General features: G+C 39.7%; 2 protein-coding genes across 2 annotated transcripts in view; one reads left to right on the top strand and one right to left on the bottom strand.

Moving 5' to 3' along the window:
- Positions 1–27330, bottom strand: part of LOC138958869 (uncharacterized) — a 291914-nt gene that overhangs the window by 41129 nt on the left and 223455 nt on the right. The window lies entirely within an intron of this gene.
- On the top strand, positions 67–26714 carry LOC138958864 (protein FAM13A-like). Its single transcript, XM_070330174.1, has 27 exons — positions 67–207; positions 2911–3099; positions 5323–5532; positions 6115–6295; positions 6852–6975; positions 7897–8007; positions 8414–8565; positions 8832–8882; positions 9340–9410; positions 9804–9852; positions 10967–11096; positions 11370–11419; positions 11967–12024; positions 12661–13063; positions 14302–14419; positions 14811–14879; positions 16317–16369; positions 16641–16699; positions 17221–17302; positions 17530–17693; positions 20573–20656; positions 21071–21154; positions 23493–23576; positions 24052–24272; positions 24796–24897; positions 25301–25355; positions 25669–26714. Exons 2-27 carry the CDS (start codon positions 2931–2933, stop codon positions 25723–25725), a joined length of 2991 nt encoding a protein of 996 aa, XP_070186275.1. The 5' UTR covers positions 67–207; positions 2911–2930; the 3' UTR covers positions 25726–26714.

Consider the following 27330-nt stretch of genomic DNA (forward strand, 5'->3'; position numbering starts at 1 on the left):
TTGTATTTTAATTTTGAAGATTTTGAATCAAGCGTGCCGAATGTATTACAAACTCCATAACTCGTTTATTTACTGGACTGATTCCAAGGAATATTGACCTATCCAAAAAGCTTGAAAAGGAACTTATTGTGCGTGTGAGAGTGCGATGGAGTCATGATTTTGCGCACATGACAATGGATTTTGACAGCTGAATTCAACTGCAATGAGGTAAGTCGCTTCATATACGTTGATTTTGCTGCAGACGTGCCCCAAGACATGTCAGTGCACCTCTCTTTCCCAACCAAGTGCTCCTCTCCCACACGTTCACATTGTCAGTGAGAATGAGGGATGGTCCTAGGTTTTGTTGAAGTTTACAGCAGGTCTTACTGGTTAGAAAGGAGATCGTACACTTTCGGTAAGCCAGTTTGTAGAACATTCCTGTAATGTAGGCAATAAGATTCTTAAAGAAAACAGTTGTTGAAACACTGATTCACCAGCCAGTAATTTGAGTAAAAAAATAAAAATAAATACATGTATACATACATGTGTGTACATTGCAAGGATTCTTGTGTGTTGGAGATATGTTCCAGATTTGCAGGAACTTATAAATACATATTATATGTTTAGATTCACGATATTGATTTCATTTTCAGTCCTATGATGAAACTTAATTGGACATTGCTCATTTCTGTCAAGCATCCACAGAAGTAGATCCAGTGAGCCTTAGACACTGACTTTTTAATTTGTTTAAATTTTGAAAGTTTGCCTGGCAAATCAGGTGGGGCGTTTAATATAAATATCACTGTTGTAACAGATGTCATACAAAAAGTAACAAATGTGTTTTTCCTACAATAGACATTGACATTTTGATGTAGGCCATGGCTGGAGATCCGGCGAGGCAGGTACAGAGCCCGCACTCTCCACAAGCTACTTTTATTTTTCAAGGTCCGATGGGTCGTTCTCTAAGAATTTATTCTCAAGTTCAATTCAGAGAACTGTGGTCTTTGCTTTTTGGGAGAAAGATGAATGGAGATCAGTTTAAGGCTCAGAATGACTTTTATTTCTGCAACAGCGCGATCATGCGTTTTTAGAACGTGTCCATAAGCAGTCTGCTTGTTATCGTTCTATATGTTGTTCTTGTATGAAACGTGTGTACAAGAAAATGAATAAAACACGCTTAAACCAACAGCGCGATCACTGATGAGCGACTGACCCTAGTGAGACACTACGCGATGATGTTCACAGGTGGGATTAGTGACTTGTGAGCTTTGTTGTTGCAATTTCAGTTTGTTTACCGAAACGCTTTGGAATAATGAAGAGTAGAGCAAAATAAAAGCAAGGAGAGTTAAGAAGGGAAAAAAGAAGATGGTAGGGCTCGAACCCACGACCTCACAAACTCTAGCACAGTTCGCTACCAGCTGAGCTAACATTATACCTGCCAGGACAGGGAAAAGTAGGAATATATGTACATGTATGTATATTTTGTGAGATACTGGTGACTACCGGTTCTCGAGCCTGGGGGCTCTGTAACCAACTCGCCGGTTCCCAAGCCACTCCATTTGATGTACAATACCTCGATCTGGCTTTCATTCGTTTATACATTTTCTTCTTGAATACATGTATACACGTCATGTGCTGTTGAAATAATGTTTTTTTTTATGCTGAATGAAGAACTTATTGCATAGGCCTGTTTTTATGGTTGACAAAAATGTTGCCAATCGACATAGCATCTTGAGACACAAATTACAATGTGGTCAGTTTCACTTTCAGGAGGACTCTTCTGCAAACAATATATTTTGAGAGTGATTGGTTTTGTTTATACCACTTTCAATAGTTTAATTACGAACACAAGTCATGTTCTGAGAGAATCTCACTCTCAGGCTCGGTCTTCGGTCATTGATGCATACTTTTTTAATCTGACACATTGATCTGATCCCTAACCAGTCGACGGTATAGGAGCTAGGTCATACATATGATATATATAATATATAGGAGCTAGGTCTTCTGACCATTTTCCGACTATCAGTATTAGTATTACTATTATACTAACAGGGATGTTGACTACATATTCATACCTATAGGACAAATGTCCTAGCTCTTCAGCATCAATAGGACATTTGACCGCTTTCAGAAATTTCAATAGGACGTCAGAATTGTTTCATTTTCAAGAATGACGCTCGCCGTGTTACCCCCTGTTTTTGACCCTAATGTAGCACAGGATGCCGTTGAATAGCCAAACGTGTTCAGCTTTTGTTGAACTTTGGCAGGCTTTATTTTTATTTTTCGGTGGCATAACTCAGTGCGCTTCGTCAAAATGTCTCGAACTGAAAGCAAAAGCAGACGCAAGACTAAGTCAGTTGGAGTTGTCTCCCATACTCCTAACTTTAATGTGCTGCAGACGGGTGTCACCCAAACGCAAGATCCGCATTGCACAACTTCAGTGCACCTGTACGCGAGAGTGCTTGGTCGCTTTTTGAAAATGTGTATCTTGAAAGGAACATTAACGAATATCGCGCTGTCCGAAGGAATTGAGTTCTTATCGGACAATGCCAGCGCTCAGTTCAAAACGATAGGACATCTGAGCGACATGCGGCAATGTGAATCGGACATTTGAGCCTCTAAATTGGTCTATGTCCGATGTCCGACCCGATGTCCGACGCCTAACGACATCCCTGTACTAACTAAACAAAGCCAGACCATTTGACCTATTTTTAATCCGGGTCAGACTGACCTATTGTCCTCTGCAGTCTAAGAACAACACAGTAACACAGTTCTTAAAGATTGCTGGTGACTGTGTCTTCTAGATTTATAACTTCAGAATAGCCAGTGAAGTTGGTTGTCATGCTTCTAGTTCTAATCTTTTCAGTAACATCACACCATGCTTCTACAGTAACTCCGAACAGTCATTATGATTTTGTGTTTGGGTTACAGGGAACATCAGCGATGACTTGATGAACAGAATGCGCAAATTTGTCAGTCCTCGCGCCAGACACAAGGTTTTGGACGCCCCCAACAAGACCTTTGGCGTGCCTCTTGACGAGCTCGTTAGACAGGCTTCATCAGATGGGGAGGCAATACCCACTGCTGTCAGGAAGATATGTGAACACATCTACAAACATGGTAAGTAACTGGATAGTAATAATATTGTCAGCTGCATGCCTGCAAGTACAAATGATAGAAAACACAGTCATGATGGATTAATTAATTTTGGGTGTTTGCAGGAACATCTACGTCATGAGTTCAGTGCACTGTGACAGATGTGGATGAGTCATATTCTCATTGAGCCATATGTGATGAATTGATAACATTATTAAGTGTGCTTATTTGGTCATTGCGGTGAGGTTTTCATGTTCAGCTGTGTGTGAAATGGCTTATACTTATAGTCAATGACATTTAAGACCCTTTGAGGCAGTGATAGACTTGAAGTCTCTGATGAGGTTTGATGACTCATTCATTTCACTTGCTCAAGGCTACCTTGACTGCTGTTATTGTACAATGTATTGTTCTTTACTGGAACAGCTGTGTTCACCAGTGGTTGGGTTGTTTACTCAGATGTTCTTCCTGTCTGTGTAGATTGGAGAGGGAGTTACTCAGTTAGTGATATAATATTTACATCTTCTTTTCATACCTTTTGCGTTCCCTGCTGCTTTTTTACATTTAGTCAAGTTTTGACTTGAGGGGGGAATCGAGACGAGGGTTGTGGTGTATGTATATGTGTGTGTGTGTGTCTGTGTGTGTGTGTAGAGCGATTCAGACCAAACTACTGGACCGATCTTTATGAAATTTGACATGAGAGTTCCTGGGAATGATATCCCCGGACGTTTTTTTCTTTTTTTCGATAAATACCTTTGATGACGTCATATCCGGCTTTTTTTAAAAGTTGAGGCGGCACTGTCACACCCTCATTTTTCAATCAAATTGATTGAAATTTTGGCCCAGCAATCTTCGACGAAGGCCGGTGTTCGGTATTGCATTTCAGCTTGGTGGCTTAAAAATTAATTAATGACTTTGGTCATTAAAAATCTGAAAATTGTAAAAAATAAAAAAAAATTATAAAACGATCCAAATTTACGTTCATCTTATTCTTCATCATTTTCTGATTCCAAAAACATATAAATATGTTATATTTGGATTAAAAACAAGCTCTGAAATTTAAAAATATAAAAATTATTATTAAAATTAAATTTCCGAAATCGTTTTAAAAACTATTTCATCTTATTCCTTTTCGGTTCCTGATTCCAAAAACATGATATAGATATGATATGTTTGGATTAAAAACACGCTCAGAAAGTTAAAACGAAGAGAGGTACAGTAAAGCGTGCTATGAAGCACAGCGCAACCGAGCCAAACAGGCTCGTCACTTTCACTGCCTTTTGCACTAGCGGCGGACTACGTTCAGTTTCATTCTGTGAGTTCCACAGCTTGACTAAATGTGGTAATTTCGCCTTACTCGACTTGTCTTTCTGTTTCACTTTGTGTTTGTTTGTTTGTCCTGAAGAAGCCTCCATGAGCAAAAATTTGATTTAGTATTGTAATTTGTATGTGCTGTCCTTGTATTGGTGAGTAAACAATTCTTTTGTTCTTTATATTTGTATATATATATTTTTTCTTGATTTTGTTATATATATTGTATTGATATTAAAAGTTGTCTTTGTAACGGGAAAGCTTAGCTTCAAATACAATGTTCCAGAAGACAAAGGCAGATCATGTTATTGATCTGATTGAGTAACTGGTTATGGTATATTTTAGATGAACATTGAACACCACATGTTGTTTTCAGTGTTTCAACTGTTTGCAATACAGAAATTAGGTAGGATGGTATCTTGTTTGATATTTTGTTTTTTGGGTGCTACATTCTTATAAAGGAAATGCACGTTAGCCAGGTATCATTTTGGTTAGTGTTTATTTGTAGTATTCATGTACCTACAAAGGAAGTCACACATGATGTAGACCTGTAGGTGTATATATAATTACATGTACATGTAATCTTCACAAGGTCTTCCTTCTCAGTTTCTTTTTTCCAAAGTGGTATGTGATGTGATGTGAAGCGAAAAGAGCATACAGTGGAACCCCCCTTGTAAGCTAGGCCCCCTGATTTAAGAAACCCCCCCCCCCCCCCCTTTAAGACCTTGCTTTTTCAGATTTTCTGTTCATAACCTCTGTAAATGTACTTCATTTATAAGACTCCCTCGAATCCTTCCCTTTTAAAGCCTGATCTTCTCACATTGTTGATGGTTTTAATAGGGGGGGGGGGGGGTGTCACTGTAATCTCATTTGCATGAAATAGAAGTTTTTTTGTTCAAATATTAAGGCTTGTTATAATGTTTAGTATTTTTTTTGCAGGCGTCGACCAAGAGGGTATTTTCCGTGTCAGTGGGAGCGCCCGAGTTGTGGACAAACTCAAGACGTCTTTTAACATGTCTGGGGATGCTGACCTTGAAGGGGACATGGATATCATGGCCGTGGCAGGGCTGCTGAAGTTGTTCCTCCGAGAGCTGCCGGACTCTCTCATCCCTGAGCATCTCACGCAGGCGTTCATTGCCATAGAGTCAGGTGATGGTGTTGTGTAGAGGCCTGTGTGTGTGTGTGTGTGTGTGTGTGTGTGTGTGTGTGTGTGTGTGTGTGTGTGTGTGTGTGTGTGCACTCTAGTGAAAGCTCCAGATAATAATGCTGGAGAAGATTGGGTGTACAGTTTGGCAAAACGGAATTGTTTGGTATGAAGCATGAATTCACTATTACTAGTGTATTAGGAATGTCAGGGACTGAGGGAGATGTACATAGACAGATGATTGCATACAACTTACATTTACAAGGAATCAGATATCTTGGAGGGAGCATACATACTGTGAGTAGATCATGATATATCAAACAAGACTGGATAAAGCTGGCAGAAAGATTTTGTTATAGTTTTAGATCCGATATTATCATAACCTCTGATTACAAAAATGTCACAATCACTTTGCTTTTATCGAGAATGCTAATGACATATTTAGTATTGGGCGAATCATCACATTTTAACTTTTGAGTGTTGACGAGAATAATATAGTGTCATGTATTAGAATCAGAGTTGACTTAAGAATTGGCAATCGAAGGCAAATACCAGCTCTTATCATTATGAAATGTTTTTCTTTCTAGTCAAGGCCAATAAACAGGAGTACTTGCTGCGGTTGAGGTCTCGTCTACAGGATTTGCCTGATGAAAACTACGCACTGTTGCGATACATCATTTGTTTCCTGGTGGCTGTGGTATCTCATCAGGATGTCAACAAAATGGGACCCATGGCTTTGGCTATTGTCTTTGGGCCCAATATCTTCCGGTATGGAGAAAGAGAGATAATAACTGCTATTTTATGTAATAATAGTGTTGAACATAATATTTGAATTATTCGTCGAGTTTGCTCTTAAAAGAAATTCAAATAGTGAAAACCTAAGTTACTGTCTTTTGTTTGTGGTAAGAAGGCAACCTTGTCTTTTGTTCTGTAGAGCAATCAAAATGACATCTGCATCTTTTGTTCTCTTTTGTTTTTGTTTACTTCTGTTGTATTGAGTTGATGTAGCTGATCTCATATTTACACATACGCACATGTGCACACACACATGGGCATACACATGCACCCTGAAGCAAGGCCACAGTTTACCGTTAACCCATCTTATACCCAAGCATATATTGATTTGAGAATATAAGATGTGTATCCATGTCCTCATTGTGAGCGAATATACTTTCAGTCTTGATATCATCAGTACATCAATACACGTACATTGTACATCAGTTTTTTCATGTTAGCTGTTGCTTTTCGGGTCCAGCGGACCATAATAGGCCAAATCAGGACCCCAGTTTTTTCATTAACACTGTGATTTATTATGTTGTTTCAGATGCGGGGATGGCATTGCTGGTCTCAAAGACCAAGGCACCATTAACTTGATTGTTTCCCAGTTCATCACGGAATACAATCAGCTTTTTCGAGAGGAGAAAGAAGTGGATCCTGCTGAAACTTGGGTGAGTGTGTTTGTTGTGACATGTTTGTTCGTTTTAATGTCATTAAAAAATAATAAAATGAAGAAACTGTATGCAGTGTTTGCACATTGCCCAGAGGATTTTCCCCACAAGTTTCTTATTCAGAATGTCAATTTTTTTCTGCAAATAATGCCCGTTGTCAAATGAGCATTTCATACTAGCTTTGATACTGCCTCCAGTACACACTCATGCACATCATTTGCTGGTTCCATTTCTCACACTGTAAATAGACAAATTCTGGAAATAATTCTGCCAGGTTTGTATGTGTTGTGAAAGAATTAATACTTTTGAAAACAGTGAGGTACACTTTTCCACATGAAATAGGCCATTCACAAGCGGGCGGCCTCTTTCCATTCGTGGACAAGGACCACTAGTGAATACACACACCTCTTATGTAAACAGTGAGGTACACTTTTCCACATGACATAGGCCATTCACAAGCGGGCGGCCTCTTTCCATTCGTGGACAAGGACCACTTGTGAATACACACACCTCTTATGTAAACAGTGAGGTACACTTTTCCACATGACATAGGCCATTCACAAGCGGGCGGCCTCTTTCCATTCGTGGACAAGGACCACTAGTGAATACACACACCTCTTATGTAAACAGTGAGGTACACTTTTCCACATGACATAGGCCATTCACAAGCGGGCGGCCTCTTTCCATTCGTGGACAAGGACCACTTGTGAATACACACACCTCTTAAATGTAAACAAATAAAGAAGGTAGCGAAATGGTAGACGTAGATCACTTTGAAATATTTACGCTGCGAGAATTTTTAAAAATTGCTTTCTACTTATGATTTGTAGGATGATCATCCCATGAAAATTATACAATTTGAAACTGCCAAGCATACTTAAAAAAATACTTAGTTATATGTTTGCTTGTTACTAACTGTAGAAACTGAGGATAAAAAAGACACCACCACCTCGGCCGCCACCACCCCAGATAATGAGTTCCCCATCATCTACACCTGAACCAGAGTTTAGGCCTGTCCCTGCACCTAGAAAGGTAGGTTCACCACATGTGTTGCTGTCCCATTGTGTGGATGTCCAACATTGAGCACTGTCCTGTGTCATTACATTTCGTTCCTTGGAAAATCTCCAGTCCAGCTAGCTGAACATTGGAATAGTGTGGAGAAAGATGACTGATTCAGCCTCACATCACAGGTGCCAGTGTAAAATTATTGGTAGTATACTCATATCTTAGAGTTTTACCATTCAGTGTTGTGCTAAGGCTCCTTTGGTCACTGATGCATACTTTTTTTAATCTGACGCATTGGTCTGACCCATGACCTGTCGCCTTTACGATAGTTTTGACATGGAGGAGGTCTTCTGACAAAAAAATGTTTGCAGCAATTTGAGGGCAATTTATGGTTTGATTTTGTATTAAATAATGAGAAATTTTTGTGAAGCAGGCTCAGGGGCAGTATGAAAGCTCTCACTACCAGGATGGAGAGATGGATGACGGTGACACGATCGGCAATAGTATCGGTGGCAGTCACCTGCACTCCCCACACTTCAGTGATGAGGAGAGTCATGGCAGGGTCTCTCCGTTTGTTTTAGAGAGGTGCGTCTTCTGGTCTTATTTGTTTAATTTCTTGTATAAGTAATTGTTTAATGTCCCAGATTCTGTTATTTTTCCTTGCAGTATTTGGTCAGTTTGAACTAGATGGAGATGTAAAAAAAATATCTTCAGAGAGAGAGAGAGGGAGGGGGGGGGGGAGGGAGGTAGGGAGAGAGTGTGTGGGTATCTGCCATTGTTGTTCTGAAGGTAAAATGATGGTATTTATTGTTGCCTGTTTTTTCATATAAATTTTTTTTTTTTTTTTTCAGTGAAAGTCACAGCATCATTGAATCTCCTATGGTAACAGCCAGGACATCAGAGTAAGTAACATTATTCAAACTGTTTTTGTTGTTATTGCAGGAGGTGAGAAAGGATGAAGATTCAAAATGAGATTTCAATATTTATTGTCATGAATAACAGTTAGAGGCTTATGAAGTGAGGTAGGTAGAACAGGGTGCCAAATTTGAACAGTTTTAATTTCCTATGTCTGTGATAGTTAGTTTGTGTGTGTGTGTGTGTGTGTGTGTGTGTGTGTGTGTGTGTGTGTGTGTGTGTGTGTGTGTGTGTGTGTGTGTGTGTGTGTGTGTGATTATAATAAAATTAAGCACTGCCTTGAATGCATTATATCTGCCTCTATTTCAGGTCTTGGACAACTTGAAATCAGCTTTTCTTGTGATTTTACAAAGTGAAAGTGATATTGTGCTGTTAGGGATATTATTATTGAAAGGAAAACAGTAAGTGGAAATGGATCACAATTGTATTTCTTTTCTTTTTTAGGCTGGTACAGAAGACCATCTATGACACCATCACGGAGAGGTTGTTTGGCAGTGACCTGTGGTCAGCAAGAGGTCAGTTGATCAAGGCTTCTGTTCGTCTTTTTATGTTAGAATGATAAAGGGAAGTAGAAAGTAAGAAACCCAATGAAACAATTAAGTGTTATTAAAGTAACTGAATATATATGTGCACAAATCTGCACACTGAAAAAACAAGAATACAAAACATCAGCAAGTTGGAAGGGGGGGTTGTACTTTTTTGGTTGGTATTTCCCCTAAGAACAAAAACTGATCAGTTACTTTTGTTTATTCATAAATAACTGTTGAAAGTATTGACAGGGTTTGCGTGAAGGGTGTGGACAAGTCTGGATGAGGTCAAATTTCTGGTTGAATATAATGAGTTTATTGTTGCAGTGCCTCTCTCTTTTCTCGTTTGAAAATCTTCTTCAGACAATCATTGTGTTACAGGTTCACCATTGTCAAGCAAGTCTCCTGATGCTGGGCCCTCAGACCAAAAGTAAGTTGCATCAGATATTGCATTCAATGGAGCAAACAGGAGAATCTTTGTACTCATGGTTAGTGCCAAAAATTCTGGGGGGAAATGCTTAGAAAAGACGAAATCCGGAAATAACTCTGTCGAGTTTGTATAGGTTGTGAAAGATTGAATACTCTTGCTTTTACTCTTAGTGAGGCAAGCTTTCCGCACATGCTCCTTGTCCATGTTTCAGACACACCCCTCACTGGCCTATTATCAGGGTTCGTACAGGTCATGGAAAATCTGGAAAGTCATGGAATTTGATTTTTAATTTTCCAGGCCTGGAAAGTCATGGAATTTCAATTCAAGTCATGGAAAGTCATGGAATTTAACAAAAATAAGAAAGAAAAAAAAATTAACCTTTAGCACGCCAGCTTTCTTTCGAGTTGTTTCTTGACAACAAAAAGTATGCGGAATTGGAACGAATTACCAAGGAAGATCTTCGCAATGAACTGTGTATCGCGGTGAAAAAAATGACAGTTCGTCAAGTCACAGTGTCAGTGACGGTTACGAAACGGAATTTACGAAAGTGCCGATGGATACAAACAGTGGTTGGTCCAGTTTAGTGAAATGACAGGACCAGCAAACATTACCGATAATCTGACTGCGTAGCAAATGCTTGACTTGCTTGTCGAAGAGACACTGCGTAGAAACTGACTCAAATTCAGTGCAAAGCAAGCCAGTGTCAAAACTGGCAGTGACAAGAGGTAAAAAGTTTGCGTGTTCGGAAATGGCGACCTGTGGATCTAGTCATGGAAAATGTTGTTGAGGCTCATGGAAAGTCATGGAAAAGTCATGGAATTTTGTTTCTAAAAACTAGTGGGGACCCTGTATTATGTCACGTTGGAAAGTTTGACTCAATAAAAGCAAGAGCATTCACTTTTTCACAACCCATACAAACCTGACAGAGCTATTTCTGAACGTTGCCTATTGGAAAAGAAAGAAATTACACTGAAAGTTTCTCTGAGGCTTCTGATGTAGATGTATAATTACTGACTTGGCATTATTTCCGAATTTGGCTTTAGCTTAATTTACTGATTTGACTCGTCCCAGCTTTTGCAAGAGTGTAGAATATGGTTGCTTTTGGTTTGCACAGGTTATCTGATTTAGCTTCATCGGTGCGTTCCAAGGTAGAAATGTACGAACGACGGAACAGCAAACCAGAGCTGGATGATTTTACATCACTTCTAGCAGACGCTGAGAAAGACTCCAAGGATACAAATAAGGTAGGCTGTTCCCTCTTTCTTCTCTGTTTGTGTATCTTGTTTTTGTTCTTTTGTAAAAAAAGAAAAAAAATCAAATTCCATCATTGTGTGCTGTCTTCTTTATTTTAATGTTATTTTATTTTATTAGTTCCATTTTTTGTGTGTGTGTCTCTAGCTTTGCTCCTTTAGTTTGTTTGCTTTTCTGACCTTATTTGTGTGTGTTTTTATTTTTTTTAGGTTGTTTGCATTTATGCTCTACTTACTGATTGGCCCCATGTTTTGTTGTCTCTACAGTTCAGTAACTTAAATGGAGACGACAAAGGAACCGGTGATCACATGAAAGGGTGAGTGTCTTTTTCCTTCTTATTACAGTGGAACGACCCTTTTAAGACGTCCACAAATCTGAGAAAATCAGGGAGGGAGGTTAATAATGTATGTAAATTGACAGGTTATTAAAAAAATGTCTGAAAAATCAAGGTCATAGAAAGGAAGAAGTCTTAAATTGGGGGTGGGGGAGGGGGATCTGACAGGTGCAGTTCCAGAAAAGAGATAACATGCTTGATTTCCCCCCCCCCCCCCCCCCCACAGGGTTACTGAGTTTTGTTGTGTGTGTTTTTTTTATCTAGAGAAAAGACTTCCAGTTTATTAGAATGTAAGTTATCATGAATTGTTATTGATAGCATGTCAAAAAGTCAGACTTCCGTAAACTTTGGAGTGCATGATTGTTTATGTTAGGATATTGAATGGATGTTATTGTTTTGGATTTATAAAATTGATCAGTTTTACGACTATCTTGATTGGTTACTTTCTTTTGTATACCTTGTCTTGTAAAGTTGATGTTGACTGAAAACAGCGACAAGATTAATTCTCGGGTTTTATTTTCATTTTCAGCACACCAGCAGTTGCGCCTTTTAATGAACTGCAGCGCGATACAGAGATTCTAGGCAGTGTGAGTTTTTGAACCAAAACTTATGTGATTACAAATACCATTTTTATGTCGAGTGACCAAGACTTTAGTTAGAACAAAGGTTACTGCTTAGCTTTACTTGCTTTTCCAGTGGGCAGTATCTGAGGGAAAAGTCATTCAAACTTTGGTTAGCTTAACTCATTGTCTCCCAGGTACGGATATATCCGTACCCACTCATATGGCTCTATCTGCCTGCATTCCATCGTGTTGATACACAGTTACCACACAGTTACTACAATTCTGAGTGACCTGCTGCAGCACAGCTGGTCTCGGCTAAAAACAACTTGGTCACCATAGGTGGGGTAGAAAGTGTTAACTGGTGATATTTGTTTAATGTGTTTGATTTTCATGTCCTTGCATCGTTGAATAACTTTTGATGGTAGTTTTTCCCCTGTAGACAGAACATGGCTGCCTTTTTGATGGGCATAAAAAATAAGTTACATGTTCCTATATTTCAGAAGAAGAAAATATGCTTTAAATCTATTCTTATAAGGTTGTACTTGAACCATGCAACTGAAATAATACTTTTCTGTCTTATTTTTCAATTGAAGAAGGATGGTGACCCAATTGTACTTCAACCCTGCAACCGAAATGGTACTGTTTTGTCTTAATTTTCAGTTGAAGAAAGATGGTGGCCCACCCAGACGATCACCTTCTCTCAAGTTCCGACGCAACAGCCCGGAGAAGAAAGAGGTTGATGCAGAACTCACAGATCTTCTGGAAGAAACCGCTATTGTTGTTTCCGGTGGCAATTTCCAAACACACAAATGGAGCAAGGCTTCCCCTGCCTTCAACTCTGATGAGGAGAGTGATGATACGGCAGAAAACAAAGACGATATCAACCACAACCATCAGGCGAAGAACGCAAAGATGGCTTTTCTGAACATTCACGAGAATCAGGAGAATGAGCCTTTGGGATTCAGTGGTCAGTTTTCGCCTGACCGATCGCCTGTCAGCAGGCACAAACCCACCATCCCACCCCTTGATCTGTCCATACTGCATGAAAACATGGACGGTTCAGGTAAGTCAAGTGGTCAAATGATGAACGCTACAAGGACTGAATTTCATTGAAGATTGTGTCTTTTGCTTCCATTGCTACAATGTTGTGAGCAGGTTAGACAGCAAACATCAGATAAATAATGGTAGGGTGGAACACCACTATTTAGACCTGGAACAAAAAATCTGGAAGGAGTCTTGAGGTCAGTTTCAGGGGGTTGTTTTCTGGGAAGATTTTTGGTACAGTGGTTTTTGACTCACATGCGAAGCAAAAGTGAGTCTATGTACTCACCCGAGTCGTCCGTCCGTCCGTCCGTCCGTCCGGACGTCCGTCCGTCCGTCCGTCCGTCCGTCCGTCCGTCCGGAAAACTTTAACGTTGGATATTTCTTGGACACTATTCAGTCTATCAGTACCAAATTTGGCAAGATGGTGTATGATGACAAGGCCCCAAAAAACATACATAGCATCTTGACCTTGCTTCAAGGTCAAGGTCGCAGGGGCCATAAATGTTGCCTAAAAAACAGCTATTTTTCATATTTTTCCCATTTTCTCTGAAGTTTTTGAGATTCAATACCTCACCTATATATGATATATAGGGCAAAGTAAGCCCCATCTTTTGATACCAGTTTGGTTTACCTTGCTTCAAGGTCAAGGTCACAGGAGCTCTTCAAAGTTGGATTGTATACATATTTTGAAGTGACCTTGACCCTGAACTATGGAAGATAACTGTTTCAAACTTAAAAATTATGTGGGGCACATGTTTTGCTTTCATCATGAGACACATTCGGTCACATATGATCAAGGTCAAGGTCACTTTGACCCTTATGAAATGTGACCAAAATAAGGTAGTGAACCACTAAAAGTGACCATATCTCATGGTAGAAAGAGCCAATAAGCACCATTGTACTTCCTATGTCTTGAATTAACAGCTTTGTGTTGCATGACCTTGGATGACCTTGACCTTGGGTCAAGGTCACATGTATTTTGGTAGGAAAAATGTGTAAAGCATGTGAGTCGTATGGGCTTTGCCCTTCTTGTTCTTACAATGAGTATAGTTGCCATACATAATTATGTTTGGTGCAAATGCAGTGTTAGTTCTGCTCATTAACAAATCAGTACAGAAGTTTGCATGTAAATATATGACATGTGATAATTGTTTGCAAGATCTGGAAGATGAGCGTATTTGCTTCTGTTAAAAGTTTGAAGTTTCCATTCTGAACTTTTACATATGGTGATTCAGCTTTGTAATGTAATGTTTGCAGTTCCGATTCTGGCAAGCAACACACAAACTGGTTCGTGGGACAAGAAACTGAAGGCACCAACAGATGAAACTAATGGCGTTCCCTCTCCAAGAGTTCAGAGACTGAAGAAAAGAAATGGGTAAATAAACTGCCAGCTTCTGATGCCCTCTTTTTCCCTTCAGATCATTTAGGTGATGCTTTCTTTTGCTCCATAGTGTCTGTAGAACACCTGTTGTGAGAAGACACTTGTGCTTTATCGCAGAGGTATAGGAGTTGCGTTGAGGTTTTATTATGGTGTGGAATAATTTGCCATCATTTATCATTGTGTGTTTGTCTGTCTCAGCAGTTGGGTTTCGTGTGCAGTTATTTCAGGCGCTTCAAATGCAGACTCTTTCAGTTATTATCTTATAATGACAGTGATGTGTGTTTTACCCACATAGGTTTGTTTAAGTGACTTGCTTCTTAGCTCCTGTGACCAAACCTTGAAGTAAGAATACAAACTTTAATGTTTCTGAATGCACCTGTTACAGAGCTGCCAGCAACACAGACTTTCCTCCTTCACCACCCAGATACCAGGACCAACAGTATCAGAAACATGTGTAAGTGTTGGTGTTTTCAGCACACTTTTTTTGTTCTCTTTCTTTTGAGATGTTAATAAGTTTCATTTTCCTTTCTTTTTCATAACTTTAGTGTCCCATCGCTGGGAAATTCAGGTCGCTTCCTCCCAGTGGAAAGCTAGCAGCAACAGAGTCGCGCTACCCAGGTGTTTGCGTGTTTAGGTGTAATCAGCCACCTGCACTTATGGCAGAATGACCGAGGTCTTTACCGTGCCACTGTGGCGACACGGGGGTGGGACATGAATGCCATCTCTGAGTCTGCCCATAAAGTTGACCCGTGTCCGGCCCGGCCCGGCCCGGATTCGAACCTATGAGCCTAGGATCACAAGTCCAGTGCTCTACTCACTGAGCTACCGGGCCCCCATGTGTTGAGGTCAGTTGCAGTGATACATGCGTGATGAAAAGACACCCACAAGATCACAAAATATTATTCATCGCAGTGTGACGAAACAAGGAGCCCGGTTACCCAGTTGGTAGAGGACTGGACTTGTGATCTTAGGGTCATGGGTTCGAATCCAGGTCGGGACGGACATGGGTCAACGTTATGTGCAGACTCAGAGACGGTATTCATTTTCCACCCCGTGACTGGGTGGCCGAGTGGTAACGCACTTGCGCTCAGAAGCGAGAGGTTGCGAGTTCGACCCTGGGTCAGGGCGTTAGCAATTTTCTCCCCCCTTTCCTAACCTAGGTGGTGGGTTCAAGTGCTAGTCTTTCGGATGAGACGAAAAACCGAGGTCCCTTCGTGTACACTACATTGGGGTGTGCACGTTAAAGATCCCACGATTGACAATAGGGTCTTTCCTGGCAAAATTGTATAGGCATAGATAAAAATGTCCACCAAAATACCCGTGTGGCTTGGAATAATAGGCCGTGAAAAGTAGGATATGCGCCGAAATGGCTGCGATCTGCTGGCCGATGTGAATGCGTGATGTATTGTGTAAAAAAAATTCCATCTCACACGGCATAAATAAATCCCTGCGCCTTGAATATGTGCGCAATATAAATTGCATAAATAAGAAAATAAAAAAAAATAAAAAAAAATCCCTGCGCTTAGAACTGTACCCACGGAATACGCGCGATATAAGCCTCATATTGATTGATTGATTGAGTGGCATGTAAAAGACTTGTCATTCTGCCATAAGTGCAGGTGGCTGATTACACCTAAACACACACACACCTGGGTAGAACAACTCTTGTTGCTGCTAGCTTTCCACTGGGAGGAAGTGACTCGAATTTCCCAGCATTGGGATAATATTAATAAAGAAATAAAATAAGAAATAAAAGGAAATCAGTAATAAGTAACCTTCCCAAATGGTGTTTGTATTATTTCTGCTTTTGACTTCATAGTTGGTAAACATTGTTGTAATGTGTGTAAAGTACATCTTTATTGTTCACAACATTCATTCTTTTCCTTTACAGCATGGATGAAGACTACAGTCACAGGTTAAAGCAGATGACAAAGAAAATTCAAGGTAAGGAAAAACACTCTGTCACACAAACGCACATAGGCACACACATGTTGAAAATGTATGAATACATACTCATTCTTGAACTGACCCTAGGGAGGGAGGGAGGAGAGGAGAGGAGAGGAGAGAGAGTGAGCAGGTAGGGAGGAGGAGAGGAGAGAGAGAGAGAGTGAGCAGGCGAGTAAGAGTGATTGTGGATGCCCGTGTACTTGCATGCCCACAAGTGCATTTGCCGGTAATAACCCGTGTTTGCAAATGTTATTGCTCTCTGTTCCAGGTTTGAAGAAAAAAGTCAAGACTTTTGAAGAGGACTTTGAACAGGACCATGGGTACAAGGTTAGCATTGTCACATTATTGCTGTGCTTTGAAAAACATTTTGTATGCATTTCTTGATATTTTCTTTCTCAGATTTCATGGGTTTTTTTTTGGGGGGGGCAAAGATTTTGCTTTTTGTTGAGGTGTGTGTGTGTGTGTTAAGTTGTTTACAGTCTCCTTCTGTCCCTCCCTCTCCCTCTCCCTCTCCCTCTCTCTCTCTCTCTCTCTCTCTCTCTCTCTCTCTCTCTCTCTCTCTCTCTCTCTCACACACACACATGCACACACCCACTTATACGCATACACTCACACACACACATACACTCACATCACTTACACTCACATCACATACACTCACATCACATACACTCACATCACATACACTCACATCACATACACTCACACACACAGACCCCCCCCTCCCCCCCCTCCCCCCCCTCCCCCCCTCCCCCCTTTCAAATATGGATGTAACCGTGATAGAAAATCTGTATTCTTCTTGCTGCTTTCAAACTAAAAGGTTAACAATCTAGTTTTGTATTTTCCAGCCTTCTCAAGGAGAAAAGGCAGTCAGACCAGAGGTGAAAAAATACATGTCTGAATTATCGCGGACAAGGAAAGACTTAAAAAGTGAGTATGATATCAAAGCTTACATTTTGACAAAAAAGCACTGTTTATATACTGACATTTTTGGTTTTTGCCTGGAATTCAAATGACAAAGTATATTTCTTTGCATTTTGTTACATTCACAGGTAATTTATAGCTGTTAAAATGTTGACATGTGTGTTTTAACTGGACCTACCTGATACTTTAACACATCAACAATATCATTGTTCTCACTTTGCTGTAAACAACAGGGTTGAGAGATGAGTGTGAGCGAGGTAACCGCAGTCGTCACAACAGTGGAGCGTCGTCATCTGGTGACGGGCTGGATTACCCTGCAGTGGAGGAAACCCTGGACGCCATCATGATCAGTCTGAGAGAAAAGCGGCAGGAGGCTGGGCGACCACAGGACCTCACTGTAAGTAACTGTGGAGTTGACATTTCAGAAGCTAATCCTCATGTCATGGGATGTCAGTTGTTTGCATGATTTTACGTACACAGATTGTCACCGTGTGCTGAGACATGCCGTTCGCTAGTGATTGGCCTACAATGTCATATGTAGCTTGACTCAGTGTTTCCATGGAAAAGCAAGGGAAAATGAGGAAAAAGCAACTCTTCCCCAAACCATAACATCTTGACAGCGTTATTTCCGAACCTTTTCCATTGAAATTTGTCCTTTTCTTTACATGCAGCTTCTCTGTCCTTTCTGTTATTTGCTGTTGTGATTCTATTGCATTTTTCATGTGATGAATTGTGTATTATGAGGAACTGTCTGTTTTTGAGTCACTTGAGAAAAAGTGACTCTATGTAATCGGTCAGTGTTAGTCTGTCCGGCCGGCCGTCCGTAGACACCACCTTAACGTTGGACTTTTCTCGGAAACTATCAAAGCGATCGGGCTCATATTTTGTTTAGTTGTGACCTCCAATGACCTCTACACTTTAACGATGGTTTCGTTGACCTTTGACCTTTTTCAAGGTCACAGGTCAGCGTCAAAGGAAAAATTAGACATTTTATATCTTTGACAAAGTTCATCGGATGTGATTGAAACTTTGTAGGATTATTCTTTACATCAAAGTATTTACATCTGTAGCCTTTTACGAACGTTATCAGAAAAACAAGGGAGATAACTAGCCTTTTCTGTTCGGCAACACACAACTTAACGTTGGGCTTTTCTCGGAAACTATAAAAGTGACCGGGCTCAAATTTTATGTGAACGTGACTCATTGTGTTGTGAATAGCAATTTCTTCCTGTCCATCTGATGCCTCATATAATATTCAGAACTGCGAAAGTGACTCGATCGAGCGTTTGCTCTTCTTGTTTCAAGAGTATTTAATCTGTTGTCTTAACAAGTTTAGTAAATAAATGCTAAGGGATGCAGTGGGTGGGTGAGCACATTTGGGCGAGGGAGAAGGTGTGTGGGTGTGGTGGATGACTCAAGACTCCAAAATTTTACTGTCCTTTTAAAAAACAAGGAAAATTGCCATGCAGTGTCAGGCGATCACAGACATAAAATACATCACATTTACTAAGAATTAAGGATTGCACTATGAGCCATGGGTAACCAATTCAACAGTATCTATATATATATACGACTAGTGTCTGTGTGTCTGTGTATCTGTGTGTCTGTGTGTCTGTGCGCGATGCACGGCCAAAGTTCTCGATGGATCTGCTTCAAATTTGGTGGGCTTATTCAGAGAGACCCCGGACACAACCTCATCGATGAGATATTTCAACACGTGCTCTCAGCGCGCAGCGCTGAACCGATTTTGGTTTTTCCCAGTAACTCTTCCTTATCTTCTCCAGTGTTTTCAGCGTTTATCTCCCTTCCTTCGTGTGGCGTCAATCCATATTCCCGTTACTACGTTACTATTTTTAGAATGTCACGATTGCACCCGTAAGTTGTCCTTACTGTAAAAGTGAAAAGGTCGAATCAATTTATAGCCACGCGAAAAATACACTGTCATCTATCTCTATATATTTATAGATATAGATATACATATATACGGCTTCTCTGTGTGTGTGTGTGTTTGTGTGTGTGTGTGGGCAACACCTGTGGATTGTAGAGTTCTGTTTGTGATGTGGTCTAGCGGCTTTTGTGTGTCAGTATGTTCAGGCCTTCCTTCGAGAAGCCATAACAGTTATTCTCAATCCCGCTTGAGTGGACTTCGCCTTCAAAGGTGATTGTGGTGTTTTGGTCACTGAATCATTTTCGTGCTGTTCCCATTCCACCTGGGAGGGATTTAAGTTCATTCAAAGGGGGTCGAGTGTGACAGGGAGACTACCGTCGCCCACAGCAGACTCTACAGAGTTGTTCGCCTTAGAAGTTGTGGGCTTTCCTTGCATGTACCCGTAAGTTGTCCTTACTGTAAAAGTGAAAAGGTCGAATCAATTTATAGCCACGCGAAAAATACACTGTCATCTATCTCTGTATATTTATAGATATACATATATATATACGGCTTCTCTGTGTGTGTGTGTGTTTGTGTGTGTGTGTGTGGGCACACCTGTGGATTGTAGAGTTCTGTTTGTGATGTGGTCTAGCGGCTTTTGTGTGTCAGTATGTTCAGGCCTTCCTTCGAGAAGCCATAACAGTTATTCTCAATCCCGTTTGAGTGGACTTCGCCTTCAAAGGTGATTGTGGTGTTTTGGTCACTGAATCATTTTCGTGCTGTTCCCATTCCACCTGGGAGGGATTTAAGTTCATTCAAAGGGGGTCGAGTGTGACAGGGAGACTACCGTCACCCTTCACAGCAGACTCTGCAGAGTTGTTCGCCTTAGAAGTTGTGGGCTTTCCTTGCATGTACCCGTAAGTTGTCCTTACTGTAAAAGTGAAAAGGTCGAATCAATTTATAGCCACGCGAAAAATACACTGTCATCTATCTCTATATATTTATAGATATAGATATACATATATATATACGGCTTCTCTGTGTGTGTGTGTGTTTGTGTGTGTGTGTGGGCACACCTGTGGATTGTAGAGTTCTGTTTGTGATGGGGTCTAGCGGCTTTTGTCTGTTTGTATGTTCTGGCATTTGACAAGCCATAATAGATAATATAGGGCTAAGAAATAAGCTCTAAAATTCTCAATCCCGTCTGACAGGACTTCGCCTTCAAAGGTGATTGTGGTGAACCGCCACGTTGTCTGTCTGTCTCGCGATTCACCCCGGCTTCGCCGGGTATAGTATCTAGAGTCTGCAGTAAGCAACTCTGTGGAGAATTAGCTTTAGGTGCAAAGTCTTTTGTCAGAATTGTGTGTATAATTAGAGTTCACAATTATATCGGCTGACTGTTCCAGTTGATGATAAGGGACCAGGTACAGGAGGAAAAGCTGGCTGTGCAGAAAGCACTGCTACACTTTGAGGGCCTGCATGGAAGACCTGTGAGTTTCTCAATGTGTGTGTGTGTGTGTGTAAGTTTGTGTATGTGTGTGTGTGTGTGTGTGTGTGTGTGTATGTGTGTGTGTGTGTGTGTGTGTGTGTGTGTGTGTGTGAGTGAGTGGTAATGTGTGCAAGTGTGTGTACGTGTGTGTGTGTGTGTGTGTGTGTATGTGCGTGAGTGCATGTTTGTGTGTTAGTGTGTTTGTGAGTGTGCGTTGGTGCATTTGTGTGTGTGTGTGTGTGTGTGGGGGTGTGTGTGTGTGTGTGTGTGTGTGTGTGTGTGTGTGTGTGTGTGTGTGTGTGTGTAGGCTTGCATGTCACATCGCTGTATATGCTAAGGTACATGTGTGTAGGTACATGTGTGTTACTGATTTGTTACTTGTGTCAGAGTCGCATTTTAGATTGTTCCTTTTCAGAGCACAAAGGACGAGAAAGATCTGATGCGACCACTGTATGACCGTTATCGTGCCATCAAACGCATGATTGCCAGACCTATGTCTGTGAGTATTGTCAAACAAATGTATGAGCTGATATGGGATTTATGTTTATGTCTGAAACTGTCTACATGCATCATGATTTCTGCAAAGGATTTTTTCCTGGATTACATTTTTCAGGAGACAGTGGGTGGTAGATTGTACTTTGAGCTGGTAGACGAGGGGAGGGAGGGAGGGATTTAATTTCTTTTTTCTTCTTCTTTTTACATTTAGTCAAGTTTTGACTAAATGTTTTAACATAGAGGGGGAATCGAAACGAGGGTCGTGGTGTATGTGCGTGTGTCTGTCTGTCTGTGTGTGTGTGTAGAGCAATTCAGACTAAACTACTGGACCGATCTTTATGAAATTTGACATGAGAGTTCCTGGGTATGAAATCCCCGAACGTTTTTTTCATTTTTTTGATAAATGTCTTTGATGACGTCATATCCGGCTTTTCGTGAAAGTTGAGGCGGCACTGTCACGCCCTCATTTTTCAACCAAATTGGTTGAAATTTTGGTCAAGTAATCTTCGACGAAGCCCGGACTTCGGTATTGCATTTCAGCTTGGTGGCTTAAAAATTAATTAATGACTTTGGTCATTAAAAATCTGAAAATTGTAAAAAAAAATAAAAATTTATAAAACGATCCAAATTTACGTTTATCTTATTCTCCATCATTTGCTGATTCCAAAAACATATAAATATGTTATATTCGGATTAAAAACAAGCTCTGAAAATTAAATATATAAAAATTATTATCAAAATTAAATTGTTCAAATCAATTTAAAAACACTTTCATCTTATTCCTTGTCGGTTCCTGATTCCAAAAACATATAGATATGATATGTTTGGATTAAAAACACGCTCAGAAAGTTAAAACAAAGAGAGGTACAGAAAAGCGTGCTATCCTTCTTAGCGCAACTACTACCCCGCTCTTCTTGTCAATTTCACTGCCTTTGCCATGAGCGGTGGACTGACGATGCTACGAGTATACGGTCTTGCTGAAAAATGGCATTGCGTTCAGTTTCATTCTGTGAGTTCGACAGCTACTTGACTAAATATTGTATTTTCGCCTTACGCGACTTGTTTCTTCTTCTTTTTACATTTAGTCAAGTTTTGACTAAATGTTTTAACATAGAGGGGGGAATCGAGACGAGGGTCGTGGTGTATGTGTGTCTGTCTGTCTGTCTGTGTGTGTGTGTGTAGAGCGATTCAGACTAAACTACTGGACCGATCTTTATGAAATTTGACATGAGAGTTCCTGGGTATGATATCCTCAGACGTTTTTTTCATTCTTTTGATAAATGTCTGATGACGTCAATATCCGGCTTTTCGTGAAAGTTGAGGCGGCACTGTCACGCTCTCATTTTTCAATCAAATTGGTTGAAATTTTGGTCAAGTAATCTCCGACGAAGCCCGGACTTCGGTATTGCATTTCAGCTTGGTGGCTTAAAAATTAATTAATGACTTTGGTCATTAAAAATCTGAAAATTGTAAAAAAATTATTTTTTTTATAAAACGATCCAGATGTACGTTCATCTTATTCTCCATCATTTTTTTATTCCAAAAACATATAAATATGTTATATTTGGATTAAAAACAAGCTCTGAAAATTAAAAATATAAAAATTATGATCAAAATTAAATTTTTGAAATCAATTTAAAAACACTTTCATCTTATTCCTTGTCGGTTCCTGATTCCAAAAACATATAGATATGATATGTTTGGATTGAAAACACGCTCAGAAAGTTAAAACGAAGAGAGGAAAACACGCTCAGAAAGTTAAAACGAAGAGAGGTACAGAAAAGCGTGCTATCCTTCTCAGCGCAACTACTACCCCGCTCTTCTTGTCAATTTCACTGCCTTTGCCATGAGCGGTGGACTGACGATGCTACGAGTATACGGTCTTGCTGCGTTGCATTGCGTTCAGTTTCATTCTGTGAGTTCGACAGCTACTTGACTAAATGTTGTATTTTCGCCTTACGCGACTTGTTTGTTGTTGTTGTCCTAACACCTGTTCCTTGTGCTGATGTGCTCTCACACCGCCCCGTCCAGGCATCAACTGCTCCGACCACATCTGAATTTTGTTCCGCCGCCAGACTTACCGATTTAATTTCCTGACAACTTAGAGAAGATACTGTACAGAATGCAATGCTTTGAGGTGACACAGAGCAGCGTACGCTCGGTTTCACTTATGCATTATCTAATAGAAAGCTGATGTACTGATGCCTTGCGAAGGCTTTCAATATGCCGTACCTGTACAAATTCAGAAAAAGGGTTTTCTTTTTATTTCAACAGTTCTTATTCAGGTCTTTAATTTTTTCCTCTTGATCAGTTAGCGTTTTGTGTTTGACTCTCTGATACAGCCACGGAATTCTTTGGAGCTTCCGCCTGTCCCAGAAGACCAGATGATGGAGATCCCCACGGGGGATGCTGTCAGAGCTTTGTTTGTAAGTAGCATGAACAAAATGACACAAGTCTCATTTTTGTGTTTGAGCTTTTGTTATGGAAAAGAGCCCTGTAAAATGAAAGCCATTTGTAAGACTTTGGTTATTTATTTAGAAGTGAAATGATGTTTGTCTTTTGCCTCTTCAAAAAACAGTACAGTCAATCTTCCAAGTAAAGAATATTTAAAAACATCAATTGCTAAATCAGGGAAGTGACACGAGGAAATGACTTACCAAAACATTTTTTTCTCCATATTTATCTCTTTTCTGAGGAGCATTTGGCTTAAGAATATCTGTTTCCATTATCCAGTATGTGTGTGTGTGTGTGTATGTGTGTGTGTGTGTGTGTGCATTTGTGAGTGTGTGTGTGTGTCTGTGTGTTTATCTTTCTGTGGGAGGGAGGAAGAGTGTGGATGTTAAGCTGGGGTAAAATTATATTTTTCTGGGCATCTCAACAAACACATCTTTTCCTCATCAGGAAAGAAATCCAGTTCGAGTGCCAACAGGAGACGAGGAAGAAGATGAAGACAGACTTGGCACCATGGATTTTGCCGTAACACGTGACTTTTCCCTCATGAAGGACACCCTGTTCCCTGCTTCGTCAATGCACAGAGGAAATGTGCAGCCCAAAGTGCGCAAAAAAGAGTCGGAGCTGGAGCAGGCGTTGCCCTCAGAGTCCAATCTTCATGAACTTAGCATGTGAGTTTAATGGTTTAATGGTGCAATGGTTTTGCACAAATGTTTAAAAAACATATTTTTAAATTTGTCATTCCCCTGATCTTTTTCAGCTACATTTACACATAATTCATTTGATTTTGATGATTCTTAAATTGATCTTGAGATATCTTTATGATTGTGATACTGTCTTCGTCATTTGATCACATTATCGAGATCATGACAAAGATATTGATTGCAAAGGGGGATGGGTGTTGTTGGGGCAAGGAAAGATACGGGAAAGACTTTAGATCAGTTTTCAGATGGTGCTAGATCTTGAAGTCACGATACACCCTCGCAATCACAATCACTCACATGCATGCACGCATACACACGCAGGCAGACAGGCAGGCAGCCACAAACGCAAAAATGCATGCGCACACACAACACACACATGCACCCTATTTTGTGGACCTCAAAACCAAAGAAAGCCAAGATTAACAAATTCAAACTGTATTTTTACTTTTTAAAATTTTTTAATTTTTAATTTTTTTCAATTTGTTTCCAGAGTGGAGCTCCACAATGAGCTGGAGCGGTCGCGAGTAGAGAAAAAAGATTTGCGGCACAAACTGCGTGACTATGAGAAAAGCTTTCAGGAGAAACATGGCAGGTGGGCAACGTTGCATATTGGAAATCGCCTGAATTTTTAAATGATCAGAGATTTTTTGAAGGGGAAGGAAATATGTTGGATTAACGAAGAGAACCGATGGTACAAGTACACATTAGAGAGAAGCACTAAACAATCGGGGAAAATAGTGAAATTATTGATGAAAAAGTGTTTCTCACACACACTCACAATAAGTGGTTTTACAGTCAACACTGCTCTGGAGACCACCTCTGCAAAGCGACCACTCCGAAGGATACCATACGAGTTTATCTTCTTAATAATTCCCCTTTCCATAGCATTCACCTGTTTATAGTGACTACTTTTGGTTGATACCATATGTGGCCTTTGTAGACAGGTTCAACCGTATTTTCTTCTTGTGTTTTGAACTTGTGTTGGTGTGTTTCAGGAAAGTACAGAAAGAAGACAGAGCACCATTGCAAGACAGCTACCTGCAGTATAAGGTGAGGAGAGAATGGAACATGCTTGAATACTTGAAGAATGGTTAATGTAATATGCAATTTTAGTTGTAGATTTTGTGAAGAATCAGAAGTGTCTGTAATTACATGCTTATGCAAAACACAGAGGTTTCATTGGAATGTGCCTTGTGTATATTCTCCAGAATGTAACCACATTGTCAGCTTAAAGATCTGCAAAGTTTGCATTTAAATGTGTTCTCATTGTGTGAGTTAAATGCAGTCATTTGATTAAATTTTATGAAAGTTTCTTTTTCAATTCTTGCAACACTTAACACGGTCTTCTTTTGAATGTTTTCAGCAAGTGAAAGCTCGCTTGCGTCTGATGGAGGCTCTGGTGCTAAAACATCACGAATGAACATCAACATACTGGAGACAGCCTGCGAGTGAAAGTGACGGAGAAGTGTAATGCTAAAGCAATGCCCTGTGAAAGAATGCTCGAAACCAAGCAGACAACATGCCATGAAGTTTTCTTGGTTTGTCACGAAAACAGACTTATGATGACAGTTCTTCCAGTGTTGGTTATTTGTTTCTGACAGAGGTCTGTGTGATGTTCATTTCGTTGACTCTCGTTGTTGATGTTTGTTGTTGTTACGGCACACAAAACTGTGGCACATTCGCCTGTGATTTTAATGTATAAAATTGTGTCCTTTTTATCATAAAAACCAAAACAGAACTGAACATGAAGATTTTCAGATTGAAATAAATTTTTCCGTAGATGTTACCCATTTAAATTACATTTGAGTTATGCACTGCAGATGATTTTGTCTTCAAAATCTTTTGTTTATCATTTTCTTTCTCTTTGGAAGTTATGTATTCTATGCATTTAATTAAGATAAGCCTGTAAGTATTTTCTTACAGTACTTCACTGAATTTATGCTTACATAAAAATAGTTTGTATTGTGAAACAGCTGAACCAGAATCTTAATTCATTAAAAATATGAAAAAAGTTATGTGATCATCATTATCTCAGAGGCCAAAAGGGGATTTACATGAAAGATACTCCATCCAAATTTCTGTGAGTTAAAATTAAGAATGGAAAACTTCAACTTACATGAAGCATTAACAGCAGGTACAAGAGATGTTGCTAAAGGTTATTTTTGTCAAAATATATTTTTCCTCAAAAACATTTCTTTTCCCCTTAAGGCAATGAGCGGCACTAGAATGACCAAAATGAAACATGGAAAATACATGAAGTAACTTAGTTTTCTGGGTAGTTATTGAAGTGGCTTATATCAAGAAATGAAAAAATTGCGAAAACAAAAGGACATATATTGCTGTCGCTATGGAAACTGGCATACACAGCGCCATATTGGATTTCTAGGAAACGGGTTTACAGCAACATCATACATCAGAAATGCTTGATATTTGGCACAAAGATACGCAAGACTTTTATCTACAATCATATAGAACGATATTTTGGCAAAAAACTACAGTTGAATTTAAATATTTTTTTAAAAAATAAAGATGAATGAATATGCAATTAGAAATTCATTAATCCTTATTACAAAAATTTATTTAAATTCAACTGTAATCTTTAGTCAAAATATCGTTCTATATGATTGCAGATACAAGTCATGTGTATCCTTGTGCCAAATATTATGCATGTCTGATGTATGATGTTGCTGTAAAACTGTTTCCTAGAAATCCAATATGGCAGCTGTTTCCATAGCAACGGCAGTCTGTGTCCATTAGTATTTAATTTTTTTCTATTTATTTGTTTGTCTCTTCAATAACTACCCAGAAAACTAGGTTATTCCATGTATTCTCCAAGTTTAATTTTACTGCCGCTCATTGCCTTAAATACAGCATTTTGCTTTTGCATATGTGTACATGTATGTGGTTTTGTATTTCTTTTCTTGATTTACGTTTTTTTGTGGTCCTTTTCTGTTTGACAGCCCGAGTTCTTGATAAAGAAATCCTTGCATTTGTGTTGCTCTGTTTGCATTTTAGTTGGGAAATA

The sequence above is a fragment of the Littorina saxatilis genome, linkage group LG2 (genome assembly GCF_037325665.1).
Source record: "Littorina saxatilis isolate snail1 linkage group LG2, US_GU_Lsax_2.0, whole genome shotgun sequence".
Taxonomy (NCBI): domain Eukaryota; kingdom Metazoa; phylum Mollusca; class Gastropoda; order Littorinimorpha; family Littorinidae; genus Littorina; species Littorina saxatilis.

Excerpts from the sequence above, each read along its gene's own strand:
- LOC138958864 (XM_070330174.1), top strand. The coding sequence starts at position 2,931 with ATGAACAGAATGCGCAAATTTGTCAGTCCTCGCGCCAGACACAAGGTT. Across the intron at positions 11,420-11,966 it reads ACCGGTGATCACATGAAAGG|CACACCAGCAGTTGCGCCTT; the intron begins GTGAGTGTCTTT and ends TTTCATTTTCAG. Across the intron at positions 16,700-17,220 it reads AACAGGACCATGGGTACAAG|CCTTCTCAAGGAGAAAAGGC; the intron begins GTTAGCATTGTC and ends TGTATTTTCCAG.